This window comes from Mobula hypostoma, chromosome 15 (assembly GCF_963921235.1).
Source record: "Mobula hypostoma chromosome 15, sMobHyp1.1, whole genome shotgun sequence".
NCBI classification, from domain to species: Eukaryota; Metazoa; Chordata; class Chondrichthyes; order Myliobatiformes; family Myliobatidae; genus Mobula; species Mobula hypostoma.
In genome coordinates, this window is record NC_086111.1 from 58,316,283 (window position 1) to 58,332,849 (window position 16,567).

A 16,567-nucleotide genomic window follows, 5' to 3' on the forward strand; every position below is an offset into this window, starting at 1 on the left:
GAGTGAGAAATCATGAGATTCATGAATTATTACAAAAGATCCAGGTTTTGCCCTGCATTTGTAGCCATTTGGTTCACGTCCCATACATACAGCTCTTTTTAACCTGTGTATCACGAGGCACTACAAACTGTAACTAATGATTCTCATTTTAATTTATTTTGTGCATTGCTTTAGGGAATATATATTTCAGAAAAGACTGTAGAATTACACAATTTGTATCTAATGGGTAAGACGAAATACATGAGAAAATAACGTGTTACTTCAGGGTGCATCATAATAAATCAATGAGGGTTAAAAACTTTCTCCATTTCATCAGGACGACACTTCCAAAGTATCTTACTGATCAGAAAGCATTTGTACATGTCAAAGGGGCATAAATAGCACTATGTTCAGCTAACCCTTCATTTTGTTTGAGTTACTTCATGTTGCTGGTTCTAAAAAGTCACAGAACTAAGAATTCCTAGTCATAATCAAATTAATCAATGCAAGATTGTATAAATGCAATATAAGGTCATTGAAAACAGCATAGAGACAGATCATATCTGCCCAACTCTTCCGTGCTGATAGAGATACCTGAGCTAGTCCCACTTGCCTGCATTTGGCCGAAAAGCCTCCAAACTATTCCCACCCATGTACCTGTCCAAATGTCCTTTGAATGCTGTAAATGTTCCTACTGTGGTAGCTTGTTGCATATCCTCACCACCCTCCGTATCCCCTCAAGTCCCCGATTGTAGTCACTGCAAAGCCTGTGGGTACATCTCTGACTGGATGTCAAACTTTGATTTCTTGCTGCACTATTCTTTTGAGAGTGTGTTGGAAATGCATGTGAATTGTATTTTACAAATTAAAAGCATTTTGAAAGACATTATTCAGTCCTGGCAATGCCCACTCATCAGCGAAGAGAACTGGCAGTCAAAAATAAAGGACAAGAGTAAATCAAACCAGAATGTGTGTCCACTGCTTCCAGAACCATTGGACGGCTGATGAAGATGTTGAGATATAAACTTACATCGGTAAGCAGGTTCAGGTGCTCTGATACTTCCAAACCACCACAAAAGCCTACACCTGCTTATCCACAAAAGTTTATATCTCAACATCTTCATCAGCCACCCAACTAGTGTAAACTTGTTCAAGGAAAACTAAAATGCAGCCAAAGCATTTTTGAGCTATTTAGGAACTCTTCCCTTATTCCTGTTTCAAAGTGTCCCAAGACCAAACGTGGAGCAGATTTGTAGCAACGTTTTCATTCAAATGAATGCATCAAGTTGGGACCTAATGAAGCTGAAGCCTGAACGAGCATTTAGTGAATGCCAAACTGCAAACCAAGAGGGAACTGGTGCAGAACCTGCTCTCGCGATTCTGCGCCACTCCATGCACCTTGAGTATCCCTGAATCTGCTAGACTTTGGTTGATTACCTGCAATTTGTTTAAGGTAATTGACTTGTTCACCGTAACTATTGAAATCAGTGCTTTGTAATTTACTGTGATGATCATTTATTGCTGTTGTAAAATATGAGTGATTTGTAAAGGGTGGCTTTAATATACAGTATTAAAAACCATTTACTGAATATTTTACACTGCTTAATCAGTATAGCAGTATACTATAGCTGCTTCTTGGTTTCACTGTCCCTTATGAACCTTGCAAAAACAAGATTGCTGTCTAATAAGTACAGAAAATAAAGCCAGGAATTTTCCACTGTACAGTATTTTGTACCATTCTGGGCTGTGTCTTTACCACAGGCAACTGGAAGCTCGCCCTTTGATATCTTGAAAATACAAAGGATGTGGTAAAATCTTTTTTTCCTTGACAAGCTGAAGGAAATAACTTCCCTCTTTGCTCTAAATATTCACATCTTTAAAAAAGACATTTAGTCAATGCCTCTCAATAATATGTGCAATATTCAGAGAATCATCCCTGGACAATAAATTTGCTCCTTACCTTCCTAACCATCATTAAAATTGCAAGATATGTTAACCGTGCCATTTAGTATGTGGCAGTATCACCATAATGATGAGTTCTTGCTGATGTCTTCAATAACCACCTGCAGGCACATCAGCAAAACATCCTAAAGCATGTGATACGATCATTAAGTTGAGATGAAAGACGCAGATCTCTTTAAAGGTCCATCTATAGTAATGATGTAATTTTTAATTACAGGATTAGTCAATTATATTTTTATTTTTAGGTAATTAAAATCATACTTTTTCAGTCAATTTTAAAATAACAATGCTGAAAACAAAATACAGTATCTAGTACATTCATAATTTTTTCCCCACATAACAGCTGAAAGTAGGTTTTAGATCCTTTTACCATCATATCACCATTCCCATCTTGAGATTAATTTTCTTTTCTCATATACTTCATTGGAAACACTTCCTGAAACAGAATTGGGTTTAATATCACTGACATGCCGTGAAATTTGTTATGCTGCGGCAGCAGTACATAAAATACACAATAAGCAAGCTATACAAAAAATAAATGAAGCAGGGAGATAATTTTAATGGATGCATGATCCATTCAGAAATCTGATGGCAGAGGAGTGAAAGCTGTTCTTGAAATGCAGAATGTGTGTCTTCAGGCTCCTGTACCTCCTCCCTGAAGGTAGTAATGAGAAGAGGTCAAGTCCTGGGTGGCAGGTGTTCTTAGTGAAGGATGTTGTCTTTTGAAGATGCCCTTGATGCTGGAGGGTTAGTGCTCTTGTTGGAGCTGGCTGTATTTACAACCCTCTGCAGTATATTCTGATACTGGGCATTGGCCCCTGCACACCAGATGACGATGCAACCAGTTAGAATGCTCTCCACAGAACATCTGTAGAAATTTGCTATAGTCTTTGGTTACATACTATATCTCCTCAAACCCCTTAATGGAATATAGGTGCTGGCGGGCCTTCTTCATAATTGCATCAATATGTTGGGCCCGGGATAGACCTTCAGAAACATTGACACCCAGGAACTTGAAGTTGCTCACACTTTCCACTGCTGACCCCTCAATAAGGACGGATGTGTGTTCTTGCAACTTCCCCTTCCTGAAGCCCACAATCAACTCCACAATAATAAAACTATTAGGGAATTATTCCACAATAGTAAATATAAAACAGTTCTGACAGCCATATCCCTACCGGTAGAATGATTCAAGAATAATAATTGAAAGTCATAGCCCATTGATAGCCAGCAAAAGCTTTTGGAGTATCAGCCACGGTGGACAATGTCCTCATGATGTTGTATTGAGACGACCATCTGCTTCCAGAATGCCTCTTCAGCAAAAGGTCATGAGGTGAGATGCCGGACTCTATGTCAAAATTCATCCCGAAGAACTGATATAGTCAATACAAGCATTTCCCATGGACAAATACCTGAGACACCTATCAGCTGCTGCTTAAAAACCATCAGAGGAAAGCACCTTCCCACCAGGCCAACCACACTGGTATTGTCTTTGACCAAATGCTGCACACTGTATGGTCCTGTTCAGCCATTACAAAGGTTCTGTGCAAATGGTCAGAACCTAAGGCTCTCCAGCCATTGCATACAGGCATTCTCCAGGTTCAAAGTTTCAAAGGTCCAATTTAATGTCAGAGAAATGCATACAATATACATCCTGAAATGCCTTTTCTTCGCAACCATCCACGAAAACAGAGGAGCACCCCAAAGAATGAATGATAGTTAAATGTTAGAACCCCAAAGTCCCCCCCAGCTCCCCTCCCTCCCGCGCGCAAGTGGCAGCAAGCAACAGTCACCCCCTCTCCCATCGGCAAAAAAAAAGTATCGACACCCACCACCGAGCACTCAAGCGTGAGCAAAGCAATAGCAAAGACGCCGACTTGCAGTTACCCCATAGACTTCACATTTCACCTGGTATACGACATACCACAGGCTCTCTCTCTCCCCAAACTATTGCCCAACCTTTTGACTCTATTATTCAATTTCAATTAGTTTTCTATTTTCCTTTTTTTAAAGTTACAGCCATTTTGAAATTTCCATCCCACTGTAAGTCTTTGAAAGGATCTTCAAGGCCTAAGAATGGATACATAATTATCATTTAATGGTTTAATGGCTCCATTTAATATCAGAAAATATATACAGTATACAACCTGAAATTCTTGCTCTTTGCAGAAATCCTCGAAAACAGAAGAGAGCCCCAAACAATGACAGTAAAACACTAGAACTCCAAAGCACCCTCTCCCCCTTCTATTTCAGCAGGAAGCATCAGCACCGTCACCCAACAAGCAAGCAATAGCAAAGTCCCCAAAGAGAAACCATGATCTGCAGTCCAACAAAAACTAATTGTCTACCCAACAATTCGACATGCCACTGTCTCTCTCTCCCTAACAAGGGACAGAGAGGTGCCACCCTTTCCACAGCGAGAGGGGAGACCAACAAGGCAAAACAGCACACTGATTATGATGCTACTATCTGCCACAATGATGAAATCAATTGCTTACTTACAAGATTTATTTATTCATTGCTTACTTGTATGCTCCCAACTGCATGGTAATATCAAAGTATTTTGTACAACTTCAAAGGAAATATAATGCCCTGTGTGGAAACATTTCTCAAATATAGAAAAATAAATCACTATTTAGAGAGCAAGCCGTTAGGAATAGTATAAATGGTGTGGAATGAAGCATTATAACATCCAATATCACTGGATGCAGTTTCCCCTTGTCATCATCAAATGTGAAGCGTCAGAACTTCTAGCAAGGTTATGACTGCATTATTTTTGGATATACTCATTTCCCTCCAAGTGACAACCAAAGGAAATACTTCCATATTTGTTTATGATGCTGTTGCAATTCCCATCAGTCTTGCTAACTCATGAAGTGGACTAGGTTTTCTTTTCCACTCCATTACATTTATTCATTATATCCATTTCTGCTTATGTGAGCCATGCAATTGTTACTGGAGCAGGCAATAGAGATTTTATTCTTGAATTATGCACAGGATTCTGTGCATACCTATCCCTAAGGAAATGGAGAAGATATTTTATGTGCAGCTGCTTTTATTTCTAACAATCTGAGTTGCTTATGTTGGCCTAATCACAAGCTAATAGGTTCTATTTATTCACTCTGAAATATTTTTAGCCAGGAAAAAATAAGGCTCCTTGATTCTTTCATCTTTAGGAATGTTTAAAGGTAATAACCAAACAGGGATATGATAAGAGTGGATTGATATTGGGTTTGTACCTAAAGACCTGCTTTGTTAAGTTAGTGTCACAAGTTCAAATTTCATCAGAGCAGCAAGGAAATCAAAATGAAAGCTGTTAATTAAATTTGGTATAGAGCAATCTATTATCAGTGATGGTGACTATGAGACTCTCAAACTATTGAAAAAACATTCACGCTTTCCCATCCTTCCCCAGACTCACCTATATTTAACTCCAGATTCACCAGTGTGGTTGAATCTTGATTGACAACTGAAATGGACTAGCCAGGCACTCAATTCAGAAAAACAATTAAGGATGGATAACAAGTTCTAGTCTTGGTGGTGACATCCACATCTTGTGCACAAATACATAAACAGCAAAAGGAGATACTGTTGGAGAACACCAGAGATGTTTCCAGTTATAAAGGTAAACACCATAAGCATACTGCATTCTTTTTGAAGACAATAATTACGAAATATAAAAACATCACTTAAGAAAATAAATGAAAGAACTTCAAAATTGATGTTCAAATTATTATTGCAATATATTGCCATAATTAATTGTAGTAATCTTTCCTCAGAGTGGAAATATCAAATACTAGAGGGCATAGAATTTAAGTTGAGGGAGGATAGGTTAAAAGAGATTTATGAGATAATTTATTTTATTCACAGAGTGTGTTAAGTGCCTGGAAGTGGTGGAAGCAGAGACCATAGGACCATTTAAGGGGCATTTAGATAGACACGTTAACAGGCAGGCAATTGAGCAATATATGGACAGATGTGCAGTTTAAATTGCCACCACGGTCAACACAGACATCGTGCCCTATAGGTCATATACCAATGCTATACCATTCTATGTTCCACAAATGGTTCCTTTTGAAACTTGGAAGTAAAATTACATATGTTGCACAGTGATAAGAAATTTCTGCTCTGTTAAATGCTTCATTATATGTAACATCTAGATGTTAATACAGATCAGAATTAATTCCTTCCTAATACATGGTTTATTGAAGTATTAACTTGAAAGAGGATCATTCTAAAATTATTTATATTGTTCAAGTTATTGATAAATCATAATGCTTTTATTCTGTCTAAATGAGAAAAAATAGGAAAGATTTACTTATACAAGAGGAATTCTGCAGATGCTGGAAATTCAAGCAACACACATTAAAGTTGCTGGTGAATGCAGCAGGCCACGCAGCATTTCTAGGAAGAGGTACAGTCGACGTTTCAGGCCGAGACCCTTCGTCAGGACTAACTGAAGGAAGAGTTCGTAAGAGATACTCTATTTTGACTTTCTGCTGTATATAATAAAGAAAATGAGTGATTCTCTCAGGAAAATCCATGCAGTTTATTTCTCTAGGAAAGTTATATAATCAAAAGCTTGACAATTAAGTGAAATATTTGTACTGTTCCACACCCCCCCACCACCACTATCATTGGGAAATTAATAAGGCAAGCAGGTGTCTTTGCCTAAACTATCCCCAGATGTCAAGAAAACACATTTTTAGATCTATGTCAATCCAGCATACCCTAAAATACTTCATGGCCAATCAACTTTTGGCAGCTTAATGATGGCTAGAATTCAAGAAATAGTGCAGTTAATTTGCAAACAACAAGCACCTACAAGAATCAAAGTGATAATGACTAAATCATTTACTTTAGTATTTTGACTTTTCCAATGTCCATCACATTGCACTTGCTGGAATTAACAATGCAGCCACCAATAACATCAGTATCTGCAATATAAAGCAACATAAGCATTTACCTATTGTTGTTGGTTAATACTATGAGATCAAGATCACCACAGGAAAAACCCCGATTGTCAAGAAATTCTCCAAAAATTCCTACAATACACTATATTAGTTATGTAGTACAGAAACAAGGCTTTCAGTCCCCGATGCATCAAGGTCCTATCTATATCAATTCCAGCTAGCAGTAGTTGGTTCATGGTCTTCTAAACATTGTTAATTCAGTAATTGTTAAGATATTCATTGAATGCTGTGTCAGTACTTAACTCAAGCACCCTTCAAGGCAGAGCCTTCCAGATTGCAATCACCTTCTGAATGAAAATATTTTTCCTTGGATCTTCGATGCACCTCTTGCCCTGTAGTTTTAGATACCCCTTCTATGGGGAAGAGTGACCTACAATAACTATACTGCTCATAATTTTGAATACCTCTATTTAAGCCTACTCCAGCCTACTCTTCACCAACCTAAGCAATACCCTGGAGAATTTTCTCTGCACCTTCGCATATGCAACCAAGTCCTTCCTAGAGTGTGGCAACCTGAACTGTAGCTGTGGCTTAACCAAAGTTGCATAAAGTTGTACAAGAACCTCCACATCTCTTATTGGTCACATTATGGACCTGTCACATTCACTAACAATTGCACTTGTACAACAGGTTTCCTCAATAATCTCAAAGACCCCTTGATTCATTGTGCATAGGCAATCCCTATTAGTTCTCCCAAAATGGTTTACCTTACACTTATCAAGATTAAATTCCATCTGCCACTGATCTGCCCATTTTACCAAATAATCAATATTATCTTGTCTTCTTACTGTCTATAATGCTGCTGGCATTTAGGGCGGCAATGAAAGTCTTCCATCTCTGGTTGTGTTCAGGGCTTCCTTCATGTCAGTAACTTCCTCTCCGTTTTCACTACTGTCAGTCATTCAAGTTCCAGCTGGAGACTCAGGAATACCATCACAATCAGGTGTGCAAGGATTCTTCATTGCTATTTCTGTAACAATTTTGTTTTACCAGTCAGGGTTATTAGCCCTGAGCTGAACCCCCAAACTTGGAAGGCTGGTGGACCACTCTTAGTCTGGCCTCTATCCTTTGACCTGTTTGACATGGGTAACCCTACCAAACGTCAAAGCATAAAGCCCTGACTCCAGCCAACATAGCTCTCCAGGTCATTTAGGCAAGCAAGCCTCCAAAACCTATGACAAGATTGTGAGCCTCTTGGAGGAATGTCATCCAGTAATCTATAACCATCTTCCTCTCAACATTGTAGCAGTATTTCCTGACCACAGTCTACAACCATTCACTAGTTACTGAATATTAATTATTCAAAACTGCTTATATTCACAGAAGAAAACAAACACCGTATGAAAATCTGTCAAGATATAATTAATGAGGACAGTCGCTATAGCTTGAAGACTGTCCCACAATTCCATGTGTTGACATGACTTCTGGTTATGAGAAAATAACAGCTTTATTGTTTCACATTGATTTGCAAATGAGAATGTTCATAACACATACAATGTATCAACCTTCCAATGTCGTAATGCTAACTTGCCATGAAACAGCTCTTAACTTTGAAAATAAATTTAGGCAAACACCATCAATAGTTTAGCAATGATTTAATGTTTAGCTGATTGCTTATTTTCAGAAAAGGTATCTAAATCATTTTCTTTGTACTTAAGTAACATACAATGCTACTAATTCTCCAATAGAACAACATTACCTGTAGATTTGCTATATCAGGCTTTCTAAATCAATATTGATGTTATACCATTCTATACTGTTATAAATACATTTTACTTGTAGCACAACAAATAGCAGTAAGATCAACAATTAATCTTAGTTGTGGTTGACAGAAAAATATCAATCATTATTTTATTAGACCAGCAGCACCACCTCAAACTGTGACAGGCGATCTTAACTATGTACCCAAACCTTTAGAATCGACTGAGTGTACTTCAGTTTAATGCATTATCCGAAGTCCCTTCCATTACTTTAATGGGAGACCAACACCACCAATTGTGCATCATTAATTTAGTGCTAACATTAGAATGCAATCAGGACTATTTGCTCATCTGAAATCGGCTTTGAAACCTATATCATGAGATGATGCAACATTAAAATATGTTACAGAATTTACTGATCAATGATCATAAATACAATATCTTTCAGAAGAAATTACAGGAAATTTACTTTCCAGTACATTGCCATCGGTGTGTGGCTGTTGGGTGCAAATTGGTGGCCTTGTTTCCCTTGTTTCAAAACTACTGCATGAGCTCTTTTGGGTGCTCTGGGAAGAATATGAATAATTCTTTCTAAATGCAAGTCTTTATCTCTTTGCATCTGACAAAATGCAATATCTGGACTAGTTCTCAAAGCAAAAGAATACTTGACTCTGGATTAAAATGGATGGGTTGGATGATGCTCAATAATAATGTGCTGTGCGTTGCAAAAATTTAAATATCCTCATCCCAAATGAATAATAGCATTTAGAAGCATTTATTTCCAGTAAAGGAATCATCCAGAGTCACCAAACCTCCCATCAGTAAAAAGTGATTTTAAACCAAACTAAGTTCATTTTACATTCAACTGAAATCAAGGTTTTAACAAAATATTTCCAAGTTATGTGATACCATATGGGAGCAGTATTCGGCCATTCGGCCCATCGAGCCTGCTCTGCCATTTTATCATGGCTGATTCATTTTCTTTCTCAGCCCCCGTCTCCTCCCTTCTTCCCATATCCCTTCACACATCAGCTCTTTAAAAGGGGCAAAATTGCATTTACATGTTCACCACTTCAAGATATCTCAGAGTACTTTACAGTCAAATAAGTATTTTGAAATATAATGGTTGATTTAATGTAGTAAGCTTGCAAACAATTTGCACAAAACAAGTTCCCACAAACAAATATACAAGACCCCTTTGATGATCCCTTTTCTGTGATGTTGAGTGGGGGACAGATACTGGTGTCTCATGGTCAATCTCCCTGTCATGCTTTGAAACATTCCTCTGAAAGAGCAGATGGGACCATCCCATTCCAAAGATGTAATCTCCAAAAATGCCAGCCAAGATGGTTATGCTCAAATCTTGAACCCACAACCTTCTGACATGATTGCTACAAAATGAGATTTATAACCTAGATCATAATAACATGTTAAATATACCTCAAATGTGATGCAAAGTTTTTCAAAATATATTATTTTGTACTTTAACACAGTATTTAGTTATCTGATAGAGAATAAACAATTAAGCTAGAATTATATTTATAAATGAAGTAGCAAAAGTGTCCAATGTGCAATTCATAACTCCCTTCAGGATAGTTAAGTAACTTAAAATTCTTAAGTCAAGTGAGTTACACAAAATTTACACCAAAGATATGGTATGTAAGAGTAATGATGTGCAAGTTTAAAATTGCAGTCACATGCCCCTTTACGTCTTAGTCCAACTAACTCTGAAAGATTTCAATCACATCATTCTCCAAACCAGAAATCAATTCTATGCAATGATCAGGATACTTGTGAGCTTCTGGATAATCGTCCCATATCGGCCCTATCCAACAATTTTCTGGGATCCACTGCAATCTTGAAAGATGCTCTATAAAGAAAAGAGCCTGGCAATTCTGTTGTACCTTTGTTTGATCTTAACAGTTTGGAGAATCATATTAACACTTTTCTTGTCTTAAGAGCAAGAAAATCAATTGTGAGGTTCATAGAGTGATGCACTTGGGATTCACAACTGACACATATTCATTCCATATAATTGACCCTGTGCCTGTTTTTGGGAATCTTCCCAAATACTAATTCCATAAAATCATGTGGAGTTTTCAACACCATCTCCACATTGTTTTCTCCTTTGGTGACTGGAAATGGCATAGATTTCAAGGTGCAATCTACTTTCTAAAACTTTAAAGGGTAGATATTTCCCTTTACCCTGCTGAACAGCAAACCAATAATGGCAAGTTCACGACATATTAAACATTTGCTTGAATTTTCTTTCCATTATTTTGCTGGCAGCTGCTTTTCAATTCAACAGAATTAGATTTTGATGAACCCAAACTGAATTTATTCCTAAATTTGAGATTAATTAGTGATAAAATGCATCCAATACAAGTGCAGAATCAAGTATGTATTCAGTGCCAGATGTGAATGAAGGAATCATGCTCCAATAGTGTTTAAAATGTGATTACTGAACTTAATTACTTAGTATTAATATATAGCGCAATTTTTATATAGGGCATACAGAAAGATGCATATTAAAATAGTAATACCCTATGTCAGAACACAAGAATTTTTTTTAAACTCTGAGAACAAGAATCTAAGTATCTTACATTTAAAGGCACATTCCTTTACAAATAGTTTGCTGGGCAATAAAATAGACTTTCAGTCTTCAGTAGCATTTTGATAAAAATTTCCAATATATTTCTGCATTTCTTCTGATACATTCTATTACAACTGTAACAAAACTATTAACTAGAAACTGGTGCTCACCTTATATCACTATTTGCTCCAGTCTGAATACCAAGAAGGAAGGTTAGTATCTAAATATAAATATCACACTGACACAAAACAGTGTTTCAAGCATAATAAAAACATAAGTTTGTATCAGGGTGGGACAAAAACTTTCAAGAAGTTATTTTTTTATGATAAAACTTACATTTATATAGATCCTTCACAGAGCCAAGTATATTTTAGTATCTATTTTTTTTACAAAAAAAAAATCATGTCCTTATTGCACCAGAGAGGAATGTTCCTTTAAGATTTTAATAATTATAAACCTACTTGTATTTTTACTTTATTAACATTTATAACTCTCTTTAAGATAGATTATAGAACATTGTAACTTCAGTATTTAAATTATGTTTTTTTTCACAAAACTAACTTTTTTTTTGCATTGACAGTGGTGGTGTTGTAGTTGATAAAAAGGTTCCACATTAGATATGCTATGACAATAGTCATCCAATCCTCCTAAATCAGCCTTTGGTCTATGAGTTGCAAACGATGCAAATTAAGAATAGAATCAGCTATGATCCGGGCTGTGGACCTTTGGTAGCCTCCAGATGTCACCATCAGGATGGGTATCTTATATTTGCGGGCTGCCTCAAAAATTGCTTCATCTCTTTTAATAATTCCCTAGAGAAAAAAATGAATTAATATTTATATCACTATGACACATAAATTTTTTTAGTTTGTATCATTATTAATTATTGTTCCCTAAAGGCAAGGAAAAAAGCAATTGCTATTTCTTATATCTTTTATGAGTATTATACTATTATTTCCAATTATGAAACAGATTTTCTGTAAAGTCATAATCATGTTGAAATGGCCAAGATTAAATTATAGGATAATAAGCTCTTCAGCAAATACAAATTGATTTTGTAGCAGTGAAGCAGTAATTATTTTTTGCTAATTTGAACAGAATTTGGTATACTCATTTATCCACATATCATAGACAAGCATAATTATTTAATAGTTAGAGATTTTAAGAACATATGCATTCGAATGAGTGGTATATGAAGCATTTCTTTTAAAATGCTGTAACTTTCCTATGGATCATGTACACAGCAGTCAGTAGCAATTGTGGCAAATTCTGAGAACAAAACTAACTAGAAATGAGGAATGGATTCACAAAATTCATTTTAACTCAATAGGAAGAAACGTCAAATCATCATGATGTAATGCATAATACAAAAGCAGAAATTACATATCACTTGCTTAAGCTAATGAAACTCATGGAACAGGTATTATTGAATTGAGAAAAATATAACGGAGCATTCCATTAGGTTTCTATGAGAAACAATGCTGATGTATTTTAATTTAGAATGAAGAACAGTACAGCACGGAACAGGCCATACAGCCCATAATGTTATGCTGATCTTGATGCTAAATGTCCTGTTCCCTCCATATTCATATGTCTAATTCCATCACTATCCCCCAGTACCCACTCCTGGCACCTAGCATTCTCTGCATTAAAAACTTGCCTCGTATGTCACCTTTATATTTTACTCCCTCTAATTTAAAAGTATGAACTCTGGTGTTTCACCTTTCTACCCTGAGGAAGGAATCTGCCTACCAACCCAATCTACGCCTCTCACAATTAAAAAAAAACCCTCTATCTTATCTCCCCGACGGTATCCAAAACTCTAGGGAGAACAGCCCAAGTTTGTCAAACCCTTTAAGATTCAAGATTCTAGATTGTTTAATGTCATTCCCAGTACACAAGTGTAAAGGAGGACAAAATAATTGTTATTCCTTATCTGATGCAGTAGGAAAAAAACAGTAAGAACAGAATAATAAAAAACATGATAAGTATAAACACATAAGATAGCTTCTACACATATGTTGATTGTAAGTCCATAAAGTGATGCTAAGCACACGAGTGTCTATACATAAGGTAACTGACAGGAAATGATAAATGTTGCTACGTAGCCTCCTCCCTGAAGGGAGAGGGACAAACAGTCCATGAGCAGGGTGGGTGGGATCCTTCATGACATTACTGGCCCTTTTCCAGCGCCTTTCTGTGTATATGCCCTTGACGGCAGGTAGTCTGGTGCTGGGGATGCATTGGGCAGTTTTGACTACCTGGTATGGAACTTTCCTGGCCGCCACAGTGCAGTTTCCTGACCATGCAGTGATGCAGCATGTTAGGAAGCTCTCTACTGTGCATCTGTACAAGAACATGAGTGTAGATGTGCATGGCCCAGCTCTCTTCAGCCTCCTCAGAAAGTCGAGGCATTGGTGAGATTTCCTGACGGTGTATAGGACGTGTTCTGAGACCATGAGGATTTGTGCGAGATGTGCACTCCCAGGGGTTTGAAACTGTTTACAGTTTCCACTACTGTGTTGCCAGTGTAAAGAGGGGCGTGAGTGGTGCAAGTTTTCCTGAAGGTGGTGCGACTTCCTTACAGCTTATACCCTCTAATCTAGGCAGCCTCCTGGTAAACCTCTTCTGCACCATTTCCACAGACTCCACATCCTTCCTATAATGGGATGACCAGAACTTCAAACAATACTCCAAGTGTTGTCTGGCTAAAGCTTTACATAACTGCAAGCTGCAGTATGACCTCCTTACCTTTATACTCAACATCTCTGCCAATAAAGGGAAAAATTCCATACATTTTCTTTACCAGTTTATCCAATTGTGTCACAACTTTCAGTAAACTATGGACCGCAACCCCAAGACCCCCCTGTACCTCAATGCTATTAAGTGTCTTACCATTAACTGTATACTTTCTCCTTTCATTTGACTCCCAACTATAACATCTCAAACTTGCAAGGATTAAACTCTACCTGCCACTTCTCTGCCCATATCTAAGTGATGTATATCCCACTATATTCACTGATGGTCCTTTACATTGTCCACATCTCCACCAATCTTGGTGTCATCTGCAAACCTGCTAATCCACCAAACTACATTTGTCCGTGTTTAATTGGGCAGGGGTGTATTTCAACATACGGCATTTTAAAGGGATAACTTATTTTCAAAGCAGTTTCATTCATCTACATGCAAAGTACAAACAGCTGGGTTCCCCTGAATTGATCTCACAAACCTGAGGTGAGACAGCCAGTCCTCCCAGCTGATCACCATCTAAGATGTCAGTGCCTGCATTGTACACAATGATGTCTGGAGTGACTTCATTCAATGCTTTTGCCACATGTGTTTTCACTTTCTGCAGATATTCTGAATCCTCCGTGTCCCATTCCAGCTCAATTTTCCATTTGATGGCTCCTGGTAACAATTCATGAATAAACTATTTTCAGCAATCAATCATTTCACATAGCTAATTCAAAACAAAATAGATCTTTTAACACTGTGGAAAACAATACAAATTAAAATCCCCAAACAGTTATTTAATACATTATTAACAAATGTACTTTGATTGATTATTCACTTGAAGATGCTACATCTCACAATGACAAATTATTTTTGATTAAAAATCATGCATGGATTTCAAAAGTATTAAATGTGCATAAAGTACTAATTTGCATCATCAATGATTATAATTTATCTTCAATTAATTAAAGCTCAATTTTTTTCCTCAAACAATAAAATGAAGAATTTGACCACGAATATAAAGAACACTGATACTACAACTAATGTTCTCATTAGAAACAGGGATATTTAGTAAATTCAATGGCAACTGAATGAACATAAAGACAAGAATGCCTTATTTGACTGGCAAGCTGCAACAAAAAATAATTCTGCACGGTAAAGTTGAAGGAAGTTCAAGAAATGATGAATAGAGAGGATCATAGAAGTGAAGAACTGTATACCAAATTATTGCAAATAGCTGGCTCATCAAATGCCAGTCTCTTCCCTTTCTCTTCCTGCATATCAAAGTAAAGGCTCTGGTTTACTATCTGCATACCCTGTACATATTCTGTAATCTGCATATAATATGTAATGATTTTCAGACAGTTAATGTGGTTCCAATGGATTTATTACAAGGAGTTTCTCAGAAAATTGCTGACGTGCAAGTGTCTGGAAGAAAGAAAAACCCACCTAAAACGCAACAATAGATGTAGAGAAGGCACAGGATGTGAAAAGGTCTTTGCTGAGATTAACATTCCATAAGATTATGGATTAACTCCGCTTTTCAATTTATCCCATAACTTTATATATTTCTTTAGCCTAATAAATGATCTAACAAAAGTCTAATTAACCAGATGAATGCCAAAGGACAGCAGGGTAGCAGAGCTAGAAAGACCATAAGACATAGAAGCAGAATTAGCCATTCGGACCATTGAGAGTGCACCACCATTTGATCATAGCTCATCTATTATCCCTCTCAATCCCACTTTTCTGCCATTTCCCTATAGCATTCGGCACCCTTACTAATCAATGACCTAGCCACCTCCACTTTAAATATACTCAATGACTTGGCTGCCACAGCTGCCTGTGGCAAAGAATTCCACAGATTCACCACCCCCTGGCTAAAGAAATTCCTCCTCTTCTCTGTTCTAAAGGGACCAGACCCCCTCCTGTTCGGAGGCTGTGACCTCTAGTCCTAGACTCTCCCACTATTGCAATATTCTCTCCACGACCACTCACTTGATCTAGTCCTTTCAGTACTTGGTAGGTTTCAATGAGATTTCCCCTCATTGTTCAAAACTCCAGTGAGTATGGGCGCACAGCCATCAAACACTCCTCATATGTTAACCCTTTCATTGCAGGAAACTCCTCTGGACCCTCCCTTTTTGGATATGGGGTCCTAAACTGCTCACGATACTCCAACTGCAGTTTGACTAATTCCTTAGAATGTTTTAGCATTGCTTCCTTCCTTCTATATTCTAGTCCTCTCAAAATAAATGTTAACATTGCACTTACCTTCCTTATTACCGACTCAACCTGCAAGGTAACCTTTAGGGAATCTGGCACAAGGACTCCCAAGTCCCTCTGCACCTCCGATTTTCGAATTTGCTCTCCATTTAGAAAATAGAATTTCCTTTATTCCTTCAAAGTGCATAACGATACATTTTCTTACACTGTATTCCATCTGCCACTTCTTTACCAATTCTCCTAATCTATCAAATCCCTCTTCAAATTCCCGGCTCCCTCAACATTACCTGTCCTCCACCTATCTTTCTGCCATTCACAAACTTTGCCAGAAAGCCATCAATTCTGTCACACAATAACATATATTGTGAAAAGAGAGGGTCAAAAGCCAACCACTGTGATTC

The 16,567-nt window shown here is 37.3% G+C and overlaps 1 protein-coding gene across 2 annotated transcripts in view; it reads right to left on the bottom strand.

Annotated features, from left to right (window-relative positions):
* Window positions 1–8,330: 8,330 nt before the first annotated feature.
* hdac11 (histone deacetylase 11) overlaps window positions 8,331–16,567 on the bottom strand; it is a 118,931-nt gene continuing 110,694 nt past the window's right edge. Inside the window, exons 11-12 of one of the 2 annotated variants that reach the window (XM_063068132.1) lie at window positions 14,437–14,615; window positions 8,331–12,019 (exon numbers count right to left, since the gene is read on the bottom strand). In XM_063068132.1, the coding sequence (XP_062924202.1) occupies window positions 11,855–12,019; window positions 14,437–14,615 (344 nt within the window). In that variant the 3' untranslated portion in view covers window positions 8,331–11,854. The remainder of the gene's footprint in view (window positions 12,020–14,436; window positions 14,616–16,567) is intronic. The other variant, XM_063068131.1, reaches the window with a different exon arrangement.